General features: G+C 47.5%; 1 protein-coding gene across 1 annotated transcript in view; it reads left to right on the top strand.

Annotated features, from left to right (window-relative positions):
• LOC134488458 (scaffold attachment factor B1-like) overlaps window positions 1-24,573 on the top strand; it is a 42,623-nt gene that overhangs the window by 14,696 nt on the left and 3,354 nt on the right. Inside the window, exons 9-18 of the mRNA XM_063290906.1 lie at window positions 4,065-4,165; window positions 5,595-5,744; window positions 6,537-6,640; window positions 8,900-9,045; window positions 9,345-9,436; window positions 9,983-10,119; window positions 15,957-16,247; window positions 18,984-19,121; window positions 20,713-20,752; window positions 21,748-21,860. Of these exons, the coding sequence (XP_063146976.1) occupies window positions 4,065-4,165; window positions 5,595-5,744; window positions 6,537-6,640; window positions 8,900-9,045; window positions 9,345-9,436; window positions 9,983-10,119; window positions 15,957-16,247; window positions 18,984-19,121; window positions 20,713-20,752; window positions 21,748-21,860 (1,312 nt within the window). The remainder of the gene's footprint in view (window positions 1-4,064; window positions 4,166-5,594; window positions 5,745-6,536; window positions 6,641-8,899; window positions 9,046-9,344; window positions 9,437-9,982; window positions 10,120-15,956; window positions 16,248-18,983; window positions 19,122-20,712; window positions 20,753-21,747; window positions 21,861-24,573) is intronic.

Raw genomic sequence — 24,573 nt, forward strand, 5'->3', positions numbered from 1 at the left:
TCCAAAGTCAATATTCCTGCTTCCATCCAATTTTTCCATATCCCCATCTTTTTCCCAATTTTTAATGATGGGTTTCCGAATAAAGTCTACTTGGCATGGGAAACTCTCTTCCAACAACCTAAGAGATGGCTTTATACATGGACTTCACCAGATGGACAACACCGAAATCAGATTGACTACATCCTTTGCAGCCAAAGGTGGCGGACATCTATACAGTCGGTAAAAACAAGACCTGGAGCTGACTGTAGTTCCGATCACAAACTTCTTCTTGCACAATTTAGGATCAGACTAAAGAGATTAGGGAAGACCCACAGATCAGCTAGATATGAGCTCACTAATATTCCTAAGGAATATGCAGTGGAGGTGAAGAATCGATTTAAGGGACTGGACTTAGTAGATAGGGTCCCGGAAGAACTACGGACAGAAGTTTGCAACATTGTTCAGGAGGCGGCAACAAAATACATCCGAAAGAAAGAGAAAACCAAGAAGGCAAAATGGCTGTCTGCTGAGACACTAGAAGTAGCCCAAGAAAGAAGGAAAGCAAAAGGCAACAATGATGGGAGATATGCCCAATTAAATGCAAAATTCCAGAGGTTAGCCAGAAGAGATAAGGAATTATTTTTAAACAAGCAATGCACGGAAGTGGAAGAAGACAATAGAATAGGAAGGACAAGAGACCTCTTCCAGAAAATTAGAAACATTGGAGGTAAATTCCAGGCAAAAATGAGTATGATCAAAAACAAAGATGTCAAGGACCTAACAGAAGAAGAAGAGATCAAGAAAAGGTGGCAAGAATATACGGAAGACCTGTATAGGAAGGATAACAATATCGGGGATAGCTTTGACGGTGTGGTCAGTGAGCTAGAGCCAGACATCCTGAAGAGTGAGGTTGAATGGGCCTTGAGAAGCATTGCTAATAACAAGGCAGCAGGAGACGACGGCATCCCAGCTGAACTGTTCAAAATCTTGCGAGATGATGCTGTCAAGGTAATGCATGCTATATGCCAGCAAATTTGGAAAACACAAGAATGGCCATCAGACTGGAAAAAATCAACTTATATCCCTATACCAAAAAAGGGGAACACTAAAGAATGTTCAAACTATCGAACAGTGGCACTCATTTCACATGCCAGGAAGGTAATGCTCAAGATCCTGCAAGGTAGACTTCAGCAATTCATGGGGTGAGAATTGCCAGATGTACAAGCTGGGTTTAGAAAAGGCAGAGGAGCTAGAGACCAAATTGCCAATATCCGCTGGATAATGGACAAAGCCAGGGAGTTTCAGAAAAACATCTATTTCTGTTTTCTTGACTATTCTAAAGCCTTTGACTGTGTGGACCATAACAAATTGTGGCAAGTTCTTAGCGGTATGGGGATACCAAGTCATCTTGTCTGCCTCCTGAGGAATCTGTATAACGACCAAGTAGCAACAGTAAGAACAGACCACGGAACAACAGACTGGTTTAAGATTGGGAAAGGAGTACGGCAGGGCTGTATACTCTCACCCTACCTATTCAACTTGTATGCAGAACACATCATGCGACATGCTGGGCTTGAGGAATCCAAGGCTGGAGTTAAAATTGCTGGAAGAAACATTAACAATCTCAGATATGCAGATGATACCACTTTGATGGCTGAAAGCGAAGAGGAACTGAGGAGCCTTATGATGAAGGTGAAAGAAGAAAGTGCAAAAGCTGGCTTGCAGCTAAACCTCAAAAAGATTATGGCAACCAGCTTGATTGATAACTGGCAAATAGAGGGAGAAAATGTAGAGGCAGTGAAAGACTTTGTATTTCTAGGTGCGAAGATTACTGCAGATACTGACTGCAGTCAGGAAATCAGAAGACGCTTAATCCTTGGGAGAAGAGCAATGGCCAATCTCGATAAAATAGTTAAGAGCAGAGACATCACACTGACAACAAAGGCCCGCATAGTTAAAGCAATGGTGTTCCCCGTAGTAACATATGGCTGCGAGAGCTGGACCATAAGGAAGGCTGAGCGAAGGAAGATCGATGCTTTTGAACTGTGGTGCTGGAGGAAAATTCTGAGAGTGCCTTGGACTGCAAGAAGATCAAACCAGTCCATCCTCCAGGAAATAAAGCCAGACTGCTCGCTTGAGGGAATGATATTAAAGGCAAAACTGAAATACTTTGGCCACATAATGAGAAGACAGGACACCCTGGAGAAGATGCTGATGCTAGGGAGAGTGGAGGGCAAAAGGAAGAGGGGCCGACCAAGGGCAAGATGGATAGATGATATTCTAGAGGTGACGGACTCGTCCCTGGGGGAGCTGGGGGTGTTGACGACCGACAGGAAGCTCTGGCATGGGCTGGTCCATGAAGTCACGAAGAGTTGGAAGCGACTAAACGAATAAACAAGAACAAGCATGGGAAAAGGGGTCGACTTTTTATTTATTAGAAATTCCATTCCGTAGCATTCTAGCTGGCATAATAGTTTCCAGAAATACTAATGTTCTGTTGTATTTTGATCCTAATACTGTCCATCCAACCGAAGATGTTATATGTGTATATTCCAAAGTTGCCCAGGTTGGAAAACTAACACGAATCGTTGGCTTCCAGTATTTAATATTCTGGAAGTTGAAGTCCACCCATCTTAAAGTCACCGAGGTTGAGAAATACTGCTTTAAACGATTAAAAAAAAGTGTGTGTTTTTAAAAACAATTTGAGATGCAAAACCTGCAACTTAAGAATTCGGTACAAAAAAAAGCATACACGTAACAATTTAAGACTTAATGAACTCGAAGACTTGTTTTTGAATTTTGGATGTGAATGATTCATCCTCCCACAGAAAAATCTACTCCAGGCCCCCCTTCCCCTATCTTTCTGTATTCTAGCAACAGAATTTAAAATGAGGGCTTTGCGGCTGCAACTATTAAATTAAGGGAAATTAAAAGTCCTTGTGAACAGACCTCAAATTGTGTAGAAATTGCTGATTGATTTGAATTGTTCTTCTGCCCAGTTCTGGAAAGCGCCCTCCCCTGAGCAGTGCCAAATTCTGGAGGGAGCCAAATGAAGACTCAGTGCTTTGTTTTACGATCTGTATTAATCAAAAAGCAGGTTGGGAGGGGGGAAACATGTTGCTGGCTGGGATCACAGCTGAAGCCTAGATCTGAAAAGGATAAGAATCCCTGGCCTCCTCCAAGTAGTGCCATCCCCAAATGATCTGAGGAGGGACTAATAACAGGCAGCATTTATTAGGGTGGCTGAGGCCTGATCCTGCAACCTTCTAGGTGGGAGGGGGGGAATTCTTTGACCTCCCAGGAAAGTTGGCTGGTGGTTGAATAGACATTCTATGCCAATGTTGCTCAACCTTAGCCACTTTAAGAGCTGTGGACTTCAACCCCCAGAATTCCCGAGCCAGATTGGCTGGCTGGGGAATTCTGGGAGTCGAAGTCCACATATCTTAAAGTGGTCAAGGCTGAGAAGCATTAGTCTATGCAGTGGTGTTGATTTCTCTTTTTCCCTGTCAGATTCTCCAAACATGGAAGGAAGAGGTCAGCCGCTCAGAAACCAGTAGTGGCAGAAGTGAAGATTTCCTGATAAAACTCGCTGGGACCCAGAACCCTGCAAAACTCCCCTGTCCCAAATGCAATTAATATTTATAATGTTGCCCCCAGGAGTTGAAGCTCCATTTGGGGAGCCTTTTCTCCTGCTTCCAATTCTATTTTCACAATTGCCTCCCTCCCCTCCCCTCCCCTCCCATTCCCTGGTGAAGAGGACTTTTCTGGTTGAGCACGAAATGCCAACTAGCCGGTTTATTAGTTTAATTTTCAAAGCATGTTGTGAGCTCAGCAAATGGGTCAATTCAGTAATCAGACAGAGTGCAGATCATCTGTAACTTAACAGCTCTCTCTCCCAGAATCCAGGAACTTGTTCTTTTTCATACTCCTGAGACTGCAACACATTAAGGTGCTGCATGGGTTTGAAAATCGTCTTCATGGGCTTTAGGTCTGAGAGAGGCAATCTGTTTCTGGATTTTTCGACCCAGAGTGCGCTGTTGCAACTTACCTCTCTCCCTCCCTCTCCCTCCCTCCCCCCAATGTAGGTCGCTCCGCCGCTAGCTCTGGCAGAAACCTGTGGGTCAGCGGTCTTTCCTCTTCCACCAGAGCGACGGATCTGAAGAATCTGTTTAGCAAATATGGCAAGGTATTGTCACGAGCCCTGATGGCGAGCAGGAGGGGGCCCCTGTCCAGGGGGGAAAACGCATGCGTAGTGCTGAGGAATTAAGCAGCCATTCAAAGAGACACAGAACAGACCCGCCTTGACTTGTGGGGTTTATCTGTCTGGGTTTTCTCACACTTCTTCAGTTGGGTAGGATTTTCTGTCTAACGTAGCAGTAATAAAACACCAGAGACTTATTCCTCGTCTCAGCGTGGTTCCTGCCTGTCAGGACAGGTATGGTGATCAGAAATAAAATGGTTTGATTGGAAGTTTTTGTCAGTCTTAGTTCAAGTCCACGTGGTTTGCAGACTTTGGGGTACTACTCCTCTCTCAGATTCTCTTCCTACTTGGCCTTTGTTTTTGTTTTCTTGGATCTCACCTACGTCACCAAGAGCCGCTCTCAATAAGCAGATTTGGTAGAATCAAGCGGATCAGCTTCCTCCGAGTTGCGAGCAGCGACTAGCTTTGGGAAACTCCTCCCTGGGCAAGTCTGTGCCCTTTGCACAGTATTTTCATGCCCTTCCTTCCATGACCAGTGAGGTCCTCCCCCTCCCCCCCATTAATTACATAGCCTGGGATGATGGCCAGGTGCTCGGTTTCTAGAGCAGGCTTCCACCTTTTGGCGTCCTTCAGATGTGTTAGAATTACAGTTCCCAGAGCTCCCAACCGGCATAATGGTTACCTAGATGATTTGGAAATTGCCACCTCTGCCCATAAGGAAGTGCTAGCTTTTGGAAACCTGTAGTACCTTGATTGCCGCTTGAGTGTAGTGCAAAGGCGGCAGCATAAAGTGTCTCCAAAACACTCATTTGTTAAGGAGGCTTGCTGCTCTAGCTGTCTTTGCCTTCTTCCAATCAGGAAGCACCCTTAGACAGCTGTAGGGATTTCATATCATTGGGGAATTTTCCTTATTCCACCTGGGGATATGCCCACATCTGTAGCTCACACCAGCCGAAGCCTTGCTGGTGGATAAGTTAGCGTGTTGTGTGGAAGCCTGCTCTAGACAGTCTAATTCAACCATGCTCCTATTTGGCACCCTTGAACTACAAGCTCCGTGCTGCTTAGTCAGGAAGGAATTACTGGATTTATTACCTAACATACAGGGGGCACCAAGATGGCAAAAATGTGTTCTTTCTGTACGTTTTAAAGTTTGCCAATAACTGCTTTGGATGTCTGCAAGCGGTGTATGGCTCTACACATTGTGCTAAACCATAATGTGGTGTTGCTTGTTTTCGGCTTGCTGTGTGCAGTAAACCCAGCACTCTAAGTGGGTTATGGCTTCGAAGCCAGCATTCAAGGCCTAGCCAATTTGTCATGGTTTAGTTAATAAGCCATGGCTAAATAAACAACAGCTTGGTGTGATGCGTCAACCCAATCTGTGTTCGTCATCTTCTTAATTTCTCTCTCCCTGAAGGTGGTAGGTGCAAAAGTAGTGACGAACGCCCGCAGCCCTGGGGCCCGCTGTTATGGCTTTGTCACCATGTCTTCGTCTGAGGAAGCAACCAAGTGCATCAGCCACCTCCATAGGACAGAACTGCATGGAAAGATGATTTCTGTGGAGAAAGTGAGTGTTTTCATGAATGATGAGATAGGAGTCAAGTATCCAACCAACATCAGTCCCAGCCAGGGGAAGAGCCTGGAGTAGATAAGCTGGGAGTGGTGGGAAAGAGATCGGAAGGCCCAGAGATTGGGTCCCTCAGCCCTAGATAGCATAGTATAGACCAGTGTTTCTCAAGGTTGGCAACTTGAAGATGTGTGGACTTCAACTCCCAGAATCCCCCAGCCAGCAAGGCTGGCTGGGGGATTCTGGGAGTTGAAGTCCACACATCTTCAAGTTGCCAACCTTGAGAAACACCAGTATGGACAGTGACCAGTGATGGTGATTTCTTGACCAGCCACAGCAAAGCAGTCTTCCCTAACCAGAGATCCTTCAGATTCTTTGGGACTTATTCCCAGGATTCTCTCTGTCCATGCTAATGAGGAACTCTGGGCATTGCGGTCCCAGCCCGGAAGGCATCAGTTTGCAGAAGACTGGCCAAGCGATTCCATACATCCAGCCCTGCCAGCAAAACGTTGGTGAAATATTACTCTGCTGAATTATTCTGCACATATTTGAGCCCACATTAAGATCAGAGGAAACATACTGGGGAAGAGTTTCGACCTTTCCCCATTCCCCCCCCCCACTCCACGTTTGTTTTTCTGCGCAGGGAGCACTGGCAGGTGATTCCGCTGTGCTTTTCCCCCACCCCACCCTTGTGGCCTGAAGCGATTCGGAGTCAGGGACGGCTTCTCGCCGTTTGATTCTGCTTCTTTTCTAGACCGGCCCCAAATCCACCCTCTCCTTGTGTGATTCCAGGCCAAAAATGAACCTGCGGGAAAAAAGCCGTTATCCGAGAAGAAAGAAAACGATGCCAAGAAGGAAAGAGACAGGCGGCATTCCACGGACTCCAAATCAGAAAAGTAAACCTGGGGTTTTAATCATCTCTCTTGCCGGAGTGTTCAGGCGGTCTCTTCTAAAGAGAGCAAATATGCTGCAGCTTTCAATCTCAACTGGTTCAAACAAAGCATGGTTTTATTTATTTGTTTGTTTATTTTTCAAATGTCTGTCACCGCCCATCTCTCCCAAAAAGGGGACTCTGGGCGGTTTACAATAAATTCAGAATTAAAAGCATATAGATTACAATATAATAGACCAAGAAATAAAGATAAAATAGGTATAAAATCCAAGCGGTGAAGATCTTACTCGTTGGGGAGAGATCTACGGTACTAGCCACCCCCAAGAAGAAGTGGTGCCCCTCCCACCCCAGGCGAGGCGGCAGAACCAGGTTTTTAGGTTCTTCCGGAAGGCCGGGAGCGAAGGGGCCTGCCTCACCTCCGGGGGCAGAATATTCCACAGGGCAGGTGCCGCTGCAGAGAAGGCCCGCCTCCTGGACCCCACCAGGTGGAATTCCCTTACTGGCAGGATTCGCAGCATGCCCTCCCTGCACAACCGGGTGGGATGGGTGGATGTGATGGGGAAGAGGCGGTCCCTCAGGTAGCCTGGCCCATGCCATGGAGGGCTTTAAAGGTGATAACTGTTGGCAGATTGCTGGGAAAGCCTTTAGCCCAGGAGAGATCAGAAAAGTCACACACCAGGCATTTCTATAAAAATAATTTATTTACAGAAAGCAAAGCATATTTAAAGGACTTGGCTCTCAGTGAGAGCAGCCTGGCTTACTACATGCCTACACAAAAAGAAAAGAGGAACTGAAACAAGTCCGGGCAGGTTCCTCCCCCCAGGTGCAATAATTAGCATTCGAAAAGGGGGCAGTCGAATTCAACCTCTGCACCCGACCAAAATGATTAGAGACCATAGCACCTTAATCTGTTAGGAGGAAAACCATTAACAATAACCAACACCTTGAATTGGACCCGGAAGCAGACTGGCACCCGGTGCAGCTGGCGCAGCAGTGGTGTCTCATGTGCCAAGGTGCTCTTGGTAGGGATACAATGATAAACTGGAATTGGGCAATGTTATGGTTAGATTTATATCCTGCCTTTATTTTGTACAAGTCAAGATGGCATACGTAATGCTCCCACCTCGTACTTTCCCCACAAAAAACAAGAAAGAAACCTGAGGTGGCTGGGGCTGAGGGAGAGGGACTGGCCCCAACCAGCTTCCTTGTCTTAAGTGGGGACTGGAACTCCTGGTCTCCCAGTCTCTAGCCCAGCACCTCAACCATTACACCAAAGTGGCTGCGTGAAGCCTCCCTCTATCCTCTCTCATACCATGCAGAATCAAGCGAGGGTTATTTTAAGTCTCTTTCGTAAAATACTACTTTCCCAGAGCTGGGATTTATTTGTTTATTATTTGATTTATATCCCGCCTTTATTTTGCATCGACTCCAGGCAGCGCACATCCCTAATGCTCCCACCTCCTATTTTCCCCACAGCCACCACCCTATGGGGTGGGCTGGTCTGAGAGAGAGAGAGAGAGAGAGAGAGAGAAGGGGGCTGGCCCAAAGCCCCCAGCTGGCTTCCGTCTCAAAGGGAGGACCAGAACTTGCGGTCTCCTGGTTTCTAGTCCAGCACCTTCACCACTGCCAGACTGGCTCTCAAAGATGGATATGGTTGCTTCTGATCTTCTTGTGGCCATACAAATGAAGCGCAAGAAAATGTGAGGGGAATCGGGTTTATGCCCATCATACAGGTAGTCTGTGCTTAACAATCATTCGTTTAGTGACGGTTCGGACTTACGATGGTGCTGAAAAAACGACTTGCGACTCGTCCTTGCACTTAAGACCGTTGCAGCTTCCCCCGTGGTCATGTGATCACGATTTGGGCACTTGGCAACCGGTCTGCATTTATGACTGTAGCAGCATCCTGTGGTCACACGATCACCATTTTCAACCTTCTTGGCCAGCTTCTGGCAAGCAAAATCAACAGGGAACTGCACAATTCGCTTAACGATCACATCGTTCGCTTAATGCCCGCAGTGATTTGCTTAATGACCGCTGCAAAAAAGGTCATACAATCGGGTTGGATTCACTTTGCTTAGCAACTGAAACTCTGGTCCCAATTGTGGTCGTTAAGCAAGGACCATCTGTACTGAATGCCACCTTTATTGTTCTTTGACAAGTCATTGCCTGGTGCTCTTTTCCCCCTGAGACCACAGCTGTGAACTTTGGCTTGCGACGTACGTCAGGTACAGCTTCAGCTGTTGTTTTGATTTGTTTGTAGGTCTCTTAACCTTAAAGAAGAAAAAACAGACAAAAAGGAAGACTCCAAAACATCAGAAGAGAAAGACAGCGGAGACGAAAAGAAGGATAAAGAAACAGAAGAGCAGAAAAGTGGATCATCTGGACGTTCGCGATCTGTTAAATCAGGTAATTAAAGCTTTGGGGGGTGTATGGTTTCAGGGGAGGTGGCGGGCTGATTCCTTCACATGGACGAGTTCCTTCGTATTTGAAATCTGTGTCTGCCTGATGGGCGTTTCTGAGGAACCAAAGTGTCTCCTGTGATAGTGTTACTCAACCTTGGCCACTTGAAGGTGTGTGGAGTTCAACTCCCAGAATTCCCCAGCCAGCATAGCTGGCTGGGGAATTCTGGGAGTTGAACTCCACACACCTTCAAGTGGTCAAAGCTGAGAAACACTGTCCTATGGTGTTATTTTGTGCCACTCTAGGAAGCCGGGGAACCGAGCGGACAGTTGTTATGGATAAATCCAAAGGGGAGCCGGTGATTAGCGTGAAAACCACATCCACATCAAAGGAGAGAGTAAGTCTTTGGTTTTACTTCTGGTCTGTGAGACAGGACAAGGTGTGAAGGCTGGGGAGAAGGACCACACCTGCTACTTTTCTGGCTCCGCTGAGTTAAACCTTCCTGGCTTGTGAGAGTCGGGTCCAGAGAGTGACTTTGCAGGCGCCGTCCTTTTCAAGCCGGGGCGGGGAAATGGCCTTCCGCCAAAATGGTAGGGCGATTTCAGCACTGGTTCTCTCGGCTTCAGGTTGTGGGAGCCCACCGAAATCTGAAGGTCACCCCATCTGGACTGGGCTGCTCATTTTTAGCATGGAGGCCAGGGGAGGGGGCAGGGAGCCTGGAGGCTGCAGTCACAGGCCCTGCGTGGTCCACCTCCGTGACTGATGGGAGCACCACCGACGGCCCTCGGACGCCGCCCAGCGGGGCTGGGGCAGTTGGTGGCTCCCTCCGTGAGCGCTGCAAGGGACTGAGCCTGCAGCGCTTGGGGGCCGGAGGCACCGGGAGGACCGATCCCCGTGCTCAGCGCGTAAGTCGCCACTCCCCCTTCCTTCCACTTCTCTCCAGAGCACAAAAAGCCACGAGCGCCATTCCGGGAGCAAAGAGAAGCAAGACATCCTGTCTTTCGATAAGATCAAGGAGCAGCGTGAGCGAGAACGGCAGAGGCAGCGAGAGCGGGAGATCCGAGAGACGGAACGGAGGAGGTGGGTGGGTGTGGCTCCCCTGCCCTGTTCCTGCCCCCGGGCACGGTTCTTTCAGAAATCGTGAACCGTTGCGATCAGCGTAATCTCCCTTCTTGGCTTCCCCAACTGTTGCCATCTTCCTTTTCTCTCTCTCTTTTTTTTAAATTTTAGCTTGAGTAGTTTCCGTGGTTGACGTTTTTGCCCTCGGGCCCTGTGATTCACAAGGTCTTTGGAGGCATCTTGCTCAGGCGATGCCCCTCCCTTCTTTTGCTTGCACTTTGCAAAGCCTGGTGTAGGTTCCTAAAAGCAGGCAGGTGACTTTTCTGTAGAACAGCTTTTCCTTCTCTGCCAGTTACTGGTAGTCCTCAACTTACAACCATTCGTTTAGCGACCGTTCGAAGTTACAACGGCACTGAAAAAAATGACTTACAACCGGTCCTTGCGTTTACGACCATTGCAGCATCCCCACAGTCGTGTGGTCAAAATTCGGGTGCTTGGCAACCGGCATGTGTTTACAACGGTTGCAGTGTGGTCACGTGATCACCATTTGCGACCTTCGCAGCTGGCTTCTGACAAGCAAAATCAACGGGGAACTGCACGATTCGCTTAAAAACCACCGCAAAAAATGTAAAATCTGGTGCAGTCACATGGTGCCTCGCTTAATGGCCGCACCACTTAACGACAAATTTTCCAGTCCCTGTTGTGGTTGTAAGTTGAGGACTACCTGTATCTTGAAATACAACTCTCATAATCCACTGAGGGAGTTGGTATAGAATATGGTTAGGGAAGGTCCAAGGGGATACGATCTCCTGTGTATGGGTTGTTCTGCACAGTAAACATACTATGTGAACACTCAGGAGGAGATGCTGTCGGGCTGTTGTTATTCAGAGTTGAGAGGCTGCTTTGAAGGCCAAGGCACTTATTCCCAACTTGGTGTCTTTGGGGTAGAGGGGGGCTGTGATTTGGGGAGACTTGGTCCAGGATAATGGGAGGGTGCCAGCTTGGGGAAGTCTGCAGTGAAGAAATAGGCAGAGGCATCCATGGGGTGTGTGTGTGTGTGTGTATTTGGGGGAGGTAAACGACAAAATATGTTGCTATGCAAGCTCCATCCCCATTTACATCCGTTGTGATGTTGTGTGCTTGTACAAAATGGGCGGAGCTTGTGTTGCAATGCCGATTTTGCCCTTCTAAGGAAAGCGTTGTATCCTGTGGATGCTTCTGCTTATAGGCCCGGGGATAAAGGCCTGTGCTAGTGGGGGCACGTCTCAGTCCCCTTGGAGACAGTTCCAGGATGTGGAGTCACCCTCATGCCAAATTATGAACTGTTCCTTTCAGCATTCGAACTGGGGAAGTTGCCAGTGCCCAGTTGCAGGAGCACACGGGTGGATTCTATTAAAAGGTCAGAACAGGTGTGCCGGATCACGCCCAAATCCCGCCCGATCCGGCATTTTGTGCCTACAGAAGGTAGTCTGACGCCTTTGTGGCACCCACAGATAGGATCCAAGCCCAGTAGTACTTCCCTGTTTGTGTTTTCAAGTAATTGATGTGATACTTACACAGTATATCGCCCTAATGGTGATTGATGAGGGACAGTTTGGAGTAGCGGTTAAAGGCAACGGACTAGAAATGGGGGGACTGTGAGTTCGAGTCCTGCCTTAGGCGCAAACCAGCTAAGTGACTTTGGGCCAGTCCCTCTCTCAGACCTCGGAAGGAGGCAAGGGTGAACCGCTTTTGAAGTGCTTGCTAAGAAAACTGCGCATCAAGACTGACTCGAAGGCACACACCCACAGACACACAAACACACACAAAAGGCTGTTGATGACCTCAATTCCATTCAAGAGATGTGGAACCACCTTAGCGGCCACCCCATCCTAAAAGCAGCTTCCCAGGAGCTGCCAAGTCCTGTGCTCAGGCCCAGCCAAAGAGAGGGAGAGAGAACGAACACGTAGCTCCCAAACCATTGTAAAGATTGTCCCAGCACAGTTTGGGAAAGGGTAAAAAAAACAGGTGCGTGAAGCCCCCAGCAGGCTTAATGTAATTTTCAACGTTCTAAGCCACGACGAGAACAGCCAGCCTGTTTGAAACCACTCATCTGCCTGGTGGGCTGCCAGAGATCCCCCCCATTTCTCTTGAAGGCAAGCTCTGGAGGTTTATTCCCTTTACAGACAGTATGCTGAGGTAGCCCTTCCTGGCTCGGTTCAGATCCACAGGGAGAGTAAGCAGTTGATGAAAGAGCCACCTTGTGCTAGTTGACTGGGTCTGGACTCTTGTTCTTTCCAAGCATCCTTGTGCCTCAGCAGGCTCCCGTCGGATGCTGCCTGGGCTGAGCTGAGCTGAGCTCTTCTCCCCTTCTTTGAAATGCTCCTGCGTTTGTGCAACAGCCAAAGATTATTATCCTGGAATGACTTTGTGGTCTGTTGACATTAGCTATTATGCAGCTGTCACTTTCCTCCACAGCTCAGCTATCTGTTTGGGCTTAATGGAGGATTATTCGGTTTCTGAGTGAAATCTCCTGCATGTTTCACCATTGCAGCCTCGTTGTTCCAAGTAGATATTTTAAAGGGCTCTTTATTATGTAGGAACGCGGTGCATTTTTCCACTTAACGGATTGGGTGTCAGCTGGCTGGTGCAGCTCTGTCTCCTGATTAAATGTTGCCAGAGCATCTTTTCTTGTGACAAGGAATTATTATATTGGAAAAGCCTCCCCCTCTCTTCCCCCACCCCCTTCATTACCTGCATATTCCCTTCTGAACCTGCCACAATCGTTTCGTTTCCGCACTCCCCTGTTTCGTTTCCCCCATCAGGCTGGCAAGTTCCATGTGCTCGGTGGGCCTTGTTTGGCCCGGACACAAATACCAGCATGTGGAGTTTGCCTAATTTATTTTACTATAACTTCCCTTGACTTGACTCAAGGAAAAAGCCTAATTGAGGGAGTGGGCAGGGAGCCGGTTGCAAAACAGCAGCGGTGGGCAGGCGAAGAATGAATTGCCTGGCTGCATTTCGAGAGCGGCCCTGGGAGGATGGCGACGTATCGGCACGTCTGAGTTACGGCCATTCGGGGATTTTAGCTGAAAACTCCCAGACTAACGAATGGAGTTTATTTTATTTATTCATTTACGTATTAAATTTATATTGCCGCCCATCTCTCCCAATGGGGGACTCTGGCGGTTTACAATAAAAACAGCAATAAAAACATCTGATCTTCACTCACGCTCCAAAAACATAAATAAGATAATAAATATAAAATCCAAAAGGAAGTTGCCAGAAAATGAGCAGTGAAGGCACCCGTTGGGCAGGTGAAGAATGCAGAGGCGGAGAGAGGGGTGCAAATCAGTTCAGGTCTCCACCGGAGCTACTGTTTTGCTGTTCGCCAGTGGTTGAAAGCCAGAAAGACTTGCTCCCTGATCACAGACCAATACTGTAGATCAGTGTTTCTCAGCCTTGGCAACTTGAAGATGTGTGGACTTCAGCTCCCAGAATTCCCCAGCCAGCATCTTCAAGTTGCCAAGGCTGAGAAACACTGCTGTAGATCTTACACTGATTTTGTGCTGCTGGGGAAGGTCAGTTACAAGTGAGTCTGCCAATACTTCAGGAGTGCTTGCCTGTTATTAGAGATCACAAAAGAAATTCCAATCAGCTTTGAACGGGATCCAGAGGATTTCCTGGATCACCCTTCCCAGCAGGGGGCAGGCAGGGAATGACAGCCTTTGAAATGTTGCTGAGCATTTCCTGTCATCCCTTGCTATTGGTCATCCTTGTTGGAGCTGCTGGGAGATGTAAATCAGCACCTTCTGGTCTGAAGCGCTGCAGGCGGCCACAGTCGGCAGCGGGTATTTGAGGGAGGGTGTAGAAGTGTCTTTGGTCATTCATGGCCGCAGTTCTGGGCACCAGTCCCGGTGCCTTCCAAAGGCCATCAGATTACAACCCCTCTCTTTTCTGCTCCTTGCCCTGCTGTCAGAGGGCTGGGAGGAGCTGTGTAAGTAAGAGATTAGTTCGGTTGGCACAGTGTGCATTACTTGGGCAAGCTTTATTTATTTTTAGCATGGAATAGGTGTGCCCTGGGATAGATGCTGAAGTGCATAATTGTCCACGTTTCCCCAGATTCTTTCCAATAGCTGCCACTAAGGAAATTTATTAATCGCCCGGGGGAGGGATCACATCAACTCCGAACATTTAAGTATTAAAATATCCTGTATCCTGATATGCTTCACCAAGCAGATGGAGAATGACCACCAAGTTGAGACTGTGGCAAGAAAAGAATTAGAACTAAGCAGATCTGTTTTCCCTAGGTTGGGCTGCACGTCTTTTAAATGGTGTGTCTGAAGCGTTTGCCTTAAGAGTACAAAATAGAAATAAAAATAATTCTATAATATGGCAGGATAGACCAGTAAAAATAAATGAAGGGCTATTGTCAGTCGATTCAATTTTTTATGCAAGCAAAACTAATTAAAATTAATGCTTTAAATGCTAGATACAAGATTAGATTCACATTTCTTTTCTCCTTATTTCCCGTGGAAAGGAAACTTTTTTCCTTTGTAATAAAGTATTAGATTGCAACAGAGCTATGTGAAAAAGTAGTACTATCCATACCATTAAGCAAAATTAAATCTAAGCAACTGCAACATAAATGCTTCTTAACATTATATCGAGCTAATTGCTTTTAGTAGGTCTTGAATTTCTCCATGATCAGATGCAGGGGCTATAAACAAATGTTAATTTCATACTTTTAGTTGGGAAAAAATGGTGTTTTGTATCTCTACTTGTCTTCACTTCCATGACCCTGCCTGGTTCCAGACTCAGAGCAACATCTCGTGATGCAGAATGTCCCCCAAAATTGTTCGTCAATGTCTCACATTCGAGCCACTGCTAGAATTTAGATTCCTGAAAACAATCCGGGGTTCAGCTTGTATCTCTTTAAAGCAGGAGATTTTGGTCCATTGAATTTGGCTCTGTTCTTCAGTACACCCGGTTCTTCTTTGGCGCTACCTTAAATAAGCATGAATTTTGTTCAGACTCCACTCTCAAACTCAGCCCAGATCTTAACAGACCCTATTCTTGTCCATTGTTCCTTGTTTTCTGTTATAAAAAGTGACTGGAGTAACAAAAGTTGTTTAATTACAAGTAGTTCTCAACTTACGACTGTTTGTTTAACGATGGTCCGAAGTTACAACGGCATCAGAATGGGTGCTTTACGGCTTGTAAAGCACTGGTCACGTGATCGCATATTGGGCACTTGGCAACCAGCTCACATTTACGACCGGTTGCAGCATCCCATGGTCACATGATCATGTTTTGCCATGTTTTTTGCCGTTTTCTGGCAAAAAATGTACGTTGGGGAAGCTGGATTCGCTTAACAACCAGTGATTCACTTAACAACTGCCGTGAAAAATGGTCATAAAATCGGGTCCAGTCACGTGGTGACTCGACTTACAATCGCAGTAACTTACGATGGAAATTCCGGTCCCAGTTGTGATCATAAGTCGAGGACTACCTGGAATTGAACTGCTTCAGATCCTGTCTTCAGATCCTGTCTGTTTCAAATCGTTTTGTCTAGGCCCTGCCTATTGTTTTTGGAGTACGGCCCCCAGCGTGTCACTCAAGGCCAACTGTAGACCTTAACCCAGTGCTTCTCAACCTTGGCCACTTTAAGATGGCTGGCTGGGGAATTCTGGGAGTTGACGTCCACCCATCTTAAAGTGGCCAAGGTTGAGAAGCAATCCCTTAACCTGAGAAAATGTGGGTACCCCACTACAAGCCAACTGCAGGGGAGGGCGTACCCCAAGAGGGTATCCTGCAGGGATCCAGCCCCACGATCTTCCCCGTGGAAACCGCCTCTCCCTTTGCACATGTGAACCCAGGGAACGGGAGCGGCGGGAGCGGGACCAGCACACCCAGGCGGCCCACGAGTGGGACGAAAGGCAGCGGCTGGAGCGGGAGCGGGAGCGGCTGCACTTCCAGAGGCAGCGCCTGGAGCGGGAGCGCCTGGAGCGGGAGCGGCTGGAGCGGGAGCGGATGCGCATCGAGCACGAGCGGCGGCGGGAGCAGGAGCGCATCCAGCGGGAGCGGGAGGAGCTGCGGCGGCAACATGAGCGGCTGCGCTACGACCAGGAGCGGCGTGTGGCCCTGCGCAGGCCCTACAGCGACGGACGGTGAGGGGGTCGGCTTTCGGGGCGGGAGCGCCAAGGTGGTGCCCGGCTGTTCGTGGCGTTTAACTCCGTAGCTGCTGGTGTGTTCTGTGAGCCTGCCATCCCTCTCTCCACCGCGTCCTTGCCAGCATTTTGTCTGCCAGCCCTCGCGTCAGGTCTCCTCTGGATCACTGCCCAGGTGCTCCCAGCAGCAAGCCATGATTAGGAATCGTGTGGTTGTTGAATTGCAGTTGCCTGGGTTCGCACATCGTGCAAAGCCAAGAATCCTAGTTGTAAGCCTCAGGGGCTGGTTCCCGTATGCTCAGGGACAGATAATCTCATCTAAGCATAGCGTGCGAGCCCGGTCAAAGCAATTCTTTATTACTTAGACCAGTGTTTCTCAACCGTGGCCACTTTAAGAGGTCTGGACTTCAACTCCCAGAATTCCCCAGCCAGCACGTATCTACGACGGTCGCAGCGTCCCAGGGTCACGTGATCACCTTTTGTGACCTTCCCAGCCAGCTTCCCACAAGCAAAGGCAACGGGGGCAGCTGGATTCACTCAATGACCATGTGATTCATGGCTGGCTGGGGAATTCTGGGAGTTGAAGTCCAGACCTCTTAAAGTGGCCACGGTTGAGAAACACTGACAGAGAGCCGTTTCTTTCAATGCTAAATATTGGAAGAACTCTCAAGGGTCTATTAAATGGTTCTCGACAAAGGGATGTGGGCTTTCTGGGTGAAACAGGAAGAGTGTAATAGGGCTCTTTGAGAATGTCCTCCACATAGTAGCGGAGAATAAAACAGCATTTTCCTTAGGGCTGATCTCTTCCTGCCATTAGGACAGTTTTCTTTCCTCCTTTCCTTTTGTTAGGGCAAGGCTTACATTGAGAGCAAAACCAAACCGGCCGTTACAGCTCAAACCCCAGGCTGCGGGAGGCTTTTCTTCTTCCCTCAGGATGGCCGGCTTTTTTTCCCAAGCCGGTCCAATTTTGGGGCGTTTTTTTTTTTTCCTGCAAGCTGTCAAGGGATGCGGTGATTAGATTTGGTTAAGCTGATAAGACGTGCACTGGGGGTCACACAGCATGTGGCGTTTTAGAAGGAGGGGAGAGAGGGGAGTTCTGGGAGCTGAAGTCCACCCATCTTAAAGTGGCCAAGGTTGGGGAATGCCATCCTAGAGGATTTGTGATCCTGCCAGTGAAGGGCTGCTTTTGACCAGGGAGAACAGAAGAGGCTTATACAGGTAGTCCTTGACTTACGACCATTTGTTTAGCGACTGTTCGAAGTTACGATGGCACTGGAAAAAGTGACTTATGACCAGTCCTCGCACTACTGGCCATTTCGGTGTCCCTGTGGTCCCGTGATCAAAATTCAGGCGCTTGGCAACCAGCACGTATCTACAACGGTTGCAGCGTCCCAGGGTCATGTGATCACCATTTGTGACCTTCCCAGCCAGCTTCCCACAAGCAAAGGCAACGGGGGCAGCTGGATTCACTCAATGACTATGTGATTCACTTAACAACCACAGTGATACGCTTAATGACCGCAGCAAAAAAGGTGGTAAAATTGGGTGTGACTCACTTAATGACTGCCTCGCTTAATGACAGAAGTCCCCATCCAATTGTGGTCGTAAGGACTACTTGTATGCTCTTCAGCTGTGTTTCAATGAAGTTGTAAGCAGGAAGGGTGCAAAAGCAAGTGGAATCTTGGGTTTTCCTCCAGAACAGCCTGAACTGCAGGGCAGCTGTATTTCCAGAAGTAGTGTGCTGGAATCAAAAGGGGGATGTGATGCCCTGGAGGCAGCTTAGCGTGAGCAAGCTGGGCAGTGCTGTAAATAGGCTTCCTGATTGTTTGAGCCAGTGGAACAGACTGACACATGAAAGGGTGAGTTCTCCTTTGCTGGAGGCCTTCAAACAGAAGTTGGGTGGTCAACGTGCAGGGCAGCAGACCAGATGACCTCTAAGTTACCTTCCAACTCTGATTCTATGGCTTCGGTTCTCACCTGGCTTTGATCACCCGCAAGAAGAGCTAAGCCCACCTTCCCCGGTCTGAGTGCCCTTAGACGTACTGTCTCTTGGAGTTTCACCCCAGCCTGACCGTCCCTGGGAATTTTGAGAATTGGGGCGGCTGAGCGAATTTAGCATGGATTAAAAAGCTTACTGGATCCTGCAAACCAGCCCTCTTCGCTAACCGTGCCTGTGGCTTCTGAGCCAAGAATAATTAGAATTATGACTTGATGGGAGGGTGCAGTTAGCTGTTCCCACCACAGAGAAAAGCTAAGTGGAGTGAATGAGCTCCATGCAGTCTGTTCAGGTAAAATAGGGAGCATCTGGCTTGTTTTTGCATCTAACCGTGGCCAGCCTTTTTTCCCCATCCTTTTCCAGGCAAGGAGCATTTTTAGCCTTCTGGCCAAATTTGAGTTTGTGCTAATAGTGCAAAGCCATGAGTGCGTATAATGAATATGCCCTAGCAACCCGCAGCCTTCTTTGTTAGCAGAAGACAATTAGATATCACTAGGTGGTGCCCTTAAAAACATTGTACCATCGTCCGGGCTTATAGAACTTGCAGTTAAAACACTTAAGCCACAGAGAAAGAAATCACCGTAAGACAAAAATTGCCACTAAATGGAATATGAAGAAAAGGAAAGACGTGAATTAACTTTAAAAATCTGAGCGGAATAGAAAGCCCATTGCTAAAACAGTAACACAGATCTGTCTAGAACCAGAGTGCTGAAAACCTCTTCAACCTGGGCTCTTTGCAGGCGGGACGATGCCTACTGGCCGGAACCAAAGCGGATGGCCATGGATGACCGATACCATTCGGACTTCGGCCGGCAAGATCGCTTCCACAGCTTTGACCACAGAGATCGTGGCCGATACCAAGATCACTTCGCGGACAGGTAGCCACGCGCTTCCTTCCAGCTCAGGGTGTCTCAGACACAAATTGAGTTAGGTACCAGTTCGTTAGCCTGAGGGCACAACCCTGAAGCCTTTTCATACACGGGTACAAAAGTCTTGTGAATGAAAAAAACATCAAGGTGAACCTACATTTATCATCTCCTCGTGATCATATTCTTCCTTGTGACAGTCATTTAATATTGGCTTCTTAGATGCCAGCATTTTGCATTAACCTGAGAGCTAACATTTGGTTTTATTACTGGGCTGATAGGTAATCATCTTTCACGTTCAGTGTTTACAAATTATTGTTGCAGGCCAGAGAAGATGATTTGGGGGGCAGTAAGTGGGCTCTGGGCTGCAAGTCCACCCCCCCCCAACATTATGGATAGAACTGTTTCATTCAGCTTGTTTGCTGCTGAAACTGTGGACATTTTTAACACGCAGTCGTTTGTCCTCCTTTGGATAGCTGGAACAGGGAGGGCCCCATCAGCATTTTGAATGCTTTTATTTCTCAGTGATGGCCAGACACTTTTCAGGGGGCGGAATCATCACACGATGGCCAAATGTATACTTACATGTGGAAGAATTTAGTTCCAGTCCCAAAAAATAAAGGAGCAAGGAATTTGAGCATCCCAGGGATGCTTGGCCGCTGAGCCCACGCACCTTAAAGTGGCCAAGTTTGCAAAATGTGGGTGTAGTGGTTAAAGGCACTGGACTAGAAACCAGGAGGACGTGAGTTCTAGTCCTGCCTTAGGCCAATCCCTCTCTCTCAGCCCTGGGAAGAAGGAGGTAAGGGGAAACCACTTCCAAAATTCACACCAAGAAAACAGTCCGGGCAGTTACCAGAAATCAAGACTGAGTTGGAAAGTAGAGATGTCTTTAAAGATGAACCCAGATTCTTGCTTAGGAACAGCAACTCATTTGATGAAATGTGAGCCTTTTTACGAGGCTTAAGCTGGGCGACGCTCTCTTTTTTTCCCTTTTCTGTCCAGTGTGCCTCTTTCCCCCAACCCATGCCCCGTTTGCTCCCCTTTTTTCTTCCCCTTGCCTTCCTTTCTCAGTGCGTCTACCCATTTCCATCCCCCCTTTTTTCCTTTGCCTTCTTTGCTGTGTATATGGGATGATGGGACGAGAAATTGTCTGGGTGTCTGTGGGTGAGCTTGTAATTCTGTGCATGAGAGAGGATGCTTGGTATAAGTTGACAGTGGAACAATTCATTTTTTAAGTGGGACACCTTATTTTGTCAGGAGTTAATTTTAATCAGTAATTTAATCAATCCTTTTTTTTTTGGTCTTGGCACTGCCCCTTTTTGTGGGGTGGGTTTTGGCAGTATATACAGAGATCTACAGACAAAAACTTGACACAGGCACATTTATTGGGGAGGGGAAAATAATTAGGATTGGTTTCACTTGGTGTTGTAATCATTCAGGGTAGAAAATTAAGGCGTTCTGCAGGATTTTTATGTGTATGTATAAAGATACCTGTTTATGCTCCTCTGTAGGGGGGTGGGGGGGTGGAATCATCTTAAATTCAGAATTATTTTAGTTTCCAGTAAATATATGTGTTGCGGATCATTTCCTTTTCCCCTCCTAGGAGAGAGAGTTCAAGAATAGTGCCAGACCGAGATGGACAGGTACGCTTGGCTTGATCTGTAGTGTTAAAAATGCCTTCCTCTTGCCCAAAAATTTATTTATTTATTTATTTATTTATTTAATTTATATTTCAAATTTCCATCACTGCCCATCTCCCCCAAAAAGGGGACTCTGGGCAGTTTACAATCAGAATTAAAACACACAAATTACAATATAAATAACTCTATAAAATAAAATAAAATAAATATAAAATATAAAATCCAGCAGCGCAGATCTTGTTTGTTCGGGAGAGATCTATAATAGCCACCTCCAAGATGAACTGGTGCCCCTCCCACCCCAAGTGAGGCGGCAGAAACAGGTTTTTAGGTTCTTCTGGAAGTCCGGGAGCGAATGGGCTTGTCTCACCTCCGGGGGCAGAATATTCCAGAGGGCGGGTGCCACATTTCAGAATTTGGGATTTGAGATTCCAAGGGGCATGTCTGAGGCTGAAAGTGGACTACAGGAGCTCGCTTGAACCGCATTTGTGGGGAGACCCACATGCCCATCGAGGGGAGGAAGGGGTAGTAGGGGCCACGCAGTCATGCGTAGCTTGCCTTTTGGACAAGCCAAATTCTTTTCTTTAGATGCCCGCCTCTGAGTTTGTATGGGCTGCTGTCCTGCGTGGTCTTTTTCACACACTTGCAGATCACTGACATGGGAATGCAAATTAGCCATTAAAAATTGGACCGTGAAATTAGATACCTCTTCATCCACAGTAAGGTTTTGTTTAATACAGACTCTGGCTTTCTGCAGCGATTAAACTCCAAAGTGGATTTGCTACAGATGTAAGGGTGACAGGATCATAATTTATTCCAAACCTGCGCAACCACAGAGCTTTTTGGCGGAGCTGGCTTCCACGTTCAGCTGCATGGGCTGCCCAAGGGTGCCCAGAAGGCAGCGCTGCCCCCTTAAACCTTAATATAATGGTCCTTGGTTTTTTAGACGTGAACATTTTGCCTTGGGAAGCTTCATACCTGATTTTGGCCTTCTCTTTCAGCACTATCCTGATGACCGTCACGGAGGCCCCGATCGCCATTCCCGGGACAGCTGGACGGGTTATGGGTCAGAGAGGAGGCTGAGCAGAGGACGAGGTTTGCCTCCCCAGTCCCGGTGAGTTTATTTAAGGCGGGGGGCTCCTTTGCTGATTTTATCGTGCTCTCTGGAGAAAGAAAGGGGGGTACTGTTACACACACACAAGCTCCCAGGTTCGGCTTATGGTCAATCACTCACAGACTCACAGCCTGTTGAGGCACGTGGATCTCGTCAGCCCCCCTGGCTTTCTACCTGGGTTTTCCAGATAGGTGCAGCTAGAGCAGACAGACACACAGCCCTGGTCAACAGCCGGGAAGTAATTATGGACACACACAAATCACTTCCAACCGAACACAGAGGCACAACAGGTTCTTTGGAATACATGGAGACCCAGTGAATTTAAAGTAACAGCAAAACTTTACTGGTTGCAAGGTACATTTGCTCTTTCTCACACCCGCACACACACACACACACACACACACTCATCCACACTTACCACATACAACTAGGCTGCCAGGCACTAGCTAGAGGGACGGAAGCCGCCAAGTCTGGGTCCAAAGACCAAGGAGTGGGCGGGCTTTGGGACCCCTTTTATCCCCAAAAGTCCTCTTCGTTGGTTCACAAGTTTGGTAGCTGTAGATGGGACTGGGGCTTGGTGGTTCTCCATGTGTTCAGGCCCAACTTCCTTTGTCTGGTTCAGGTGACATTTTTCCTTTGTTTCCTTAATGACTTGCTTCCTTCTTATCTACCTCCCTGAAGGGATCTTTTAGACAAGTTTCCTGGCTTTTGTCCTCTCTGCCCACGTGCCTGCTCCATCTTTAGATAATGGCAGTTTCAGCCTAGACTGACAGTACCCGCATAGGGCCCGGTGTCCTTGGTGGGGTGGCAGCCTAGGCTTTGGATCTCTCGATTCGGTTTGCTGGGGGTGGAGATGAGACCGTTAAGGAGAGAAGACGGGCTGGGGTGGCCAGGCAGAAGATCAGCAGGAATTCATGAACTCAAATGTGGGGAATTTGGGCAGGGAGAATGTGGGAGTTCCCTTCAGCAAGGTTGGGCTGGCGGGTTTGTACCTCCCTGGCCAATATTTAGGACACCCAGAAATCCATCGTTAGAGGATCCCTGTTGTAGGGCTTCCAGTTTGAAAGATTGGAAGGAAGAAGGCAACCGTGCAAGACCTGATGATGGCGCGTAAGGTCAAGGAGAAGAGGAGGCCCAAGTTATGGCCTGATGCAATGTCTGCCGCCAGGAGAAAGCCAGCTCTGCAGCCTTCTGATCGCTGGGGGCAGTTCTGGTTCTCTTTATAGCCCCTGCCGCACCTTGAGAGAATGCCCACTATCAGGAAGCTGGTCTGCTGAGATCTGATTCTCCGTGAATTCCCATAATTCTCCCTTTAATTCATGAAGACCACCGCAGCCCATTCCATAATTTTCATTGCTTGCTTGTTTTATGAAGGGTTCCCCCCCACCTCCTATTTGTCTCTCATCCTCTGGGAGTTGAAGTCCACACACCTTAAAGTTGCCGAGGTGCATTTCCTAATTCTTTCTCGGCAGAGCCAAGCTCTATGTTGATCCATAATTTTCGTCAGGGACTTGTGGAAATGACTCATGCTTGGCCGAATTTACCCATTGCACCAAGCCATAAACCAGTTTCAAGCCCACCATGGCTGCGTTTATTTATTAAGCAAATTTGTATGCCGCTCAATTCCTTTTTTGCCATATAATTTTTATAGAGAGTTTTAACAACAATAGTAAGAGCTAATAGCCGCCCAGAGTCCCTCCCCTCTTTTGGGGGAGATGGGCGGTAACAAAATCCGAAAAATAAATAAACAAATAAAACAAACTAAAGTAGAATGAGAAAGAGAAAGGGAGAACTGAAAAGCTGAAAGTGCTAAAAAGAAAGAGGGAATTAAGGAAAAACAGAGAGAAAGAAAAGTAGAAAAGGAAGATATAAAGTAAGATATTAAAATGGCTTCCAATCTTCTTCACAGCAGTTCCACATACAGTTATATTTTAACCTCTCTCCCTAAGGTTACATCATGACTCTCCTCTTTCTGTAGGCTATCCTGTCTAATCATCCAAACTATAAATCACAAGTTCATTGTTTTCTTTTCTATGCAAAAAGTCCATAAGGGGTTTCCAGTCACTGATAAATGTAGATATTGTCTTTTCTGTAATCAAACAAGTCAATTTAGACTTTTCAGCAAGTTCGGTCATCTTCACCGGCCGTTCCTCCATTGTAGGTATTGCCAGATCTTTCCGTCTTTGTGCACGCAATAATCTCGCTGCAGTTCTTATGTAGAAAAACTAAGTTCCATGACTTTTTTCCAACTGTTTGCCCATCAATCCCCGGAGGAACAGTTCTGGTTTCATTAAATATTAATCCTTAAAATCCTTTGAATTACTGTATGTATTTGAGCCCAAAATGTTCTAGTGTTTTTACGTGTCCACCAAGCATGATAAAATGACCCTTCTTGTTCACGTTTCCAATATGAATCTGAAGTACTGTTATACATTTTAGATAACTTAGATAACTGGTGTCGTATACCAGTGGTATAGGGACGCGGTGGCGCTGCGGGTTAAACCGCTGAGCTGCTGAGCTTGCCAACCGGAAGGTCGGCGGTTCGAATCCGCGTGATGGGGTGAGCTCCCGTTGCTAGTCCCAGCTCCTGCCAACCTAGCAGTTCGAAAACATGCCAATGTGAGTCAATTAATAGGCACCGCTTCGGCAGGCAGGTAACGGCGTTCCGTGTAGTCATGCTGGCCACATGACCCCGGAAGTGTCTACGGACAAA

This window comes from Candoia aspera, chromosome 1 (genome assembly GCF_035149785.1).
Source record: "Candoia aspera isolate rCanAsp1 chromosome 1, rCanAsp1.hap2, whole genome shotgun sequence".
NCBI lineage: Eukaryota > Metazoa > Chordata > Lepidosauria > Squamata > Boidae > Candoia > Candoia aspera.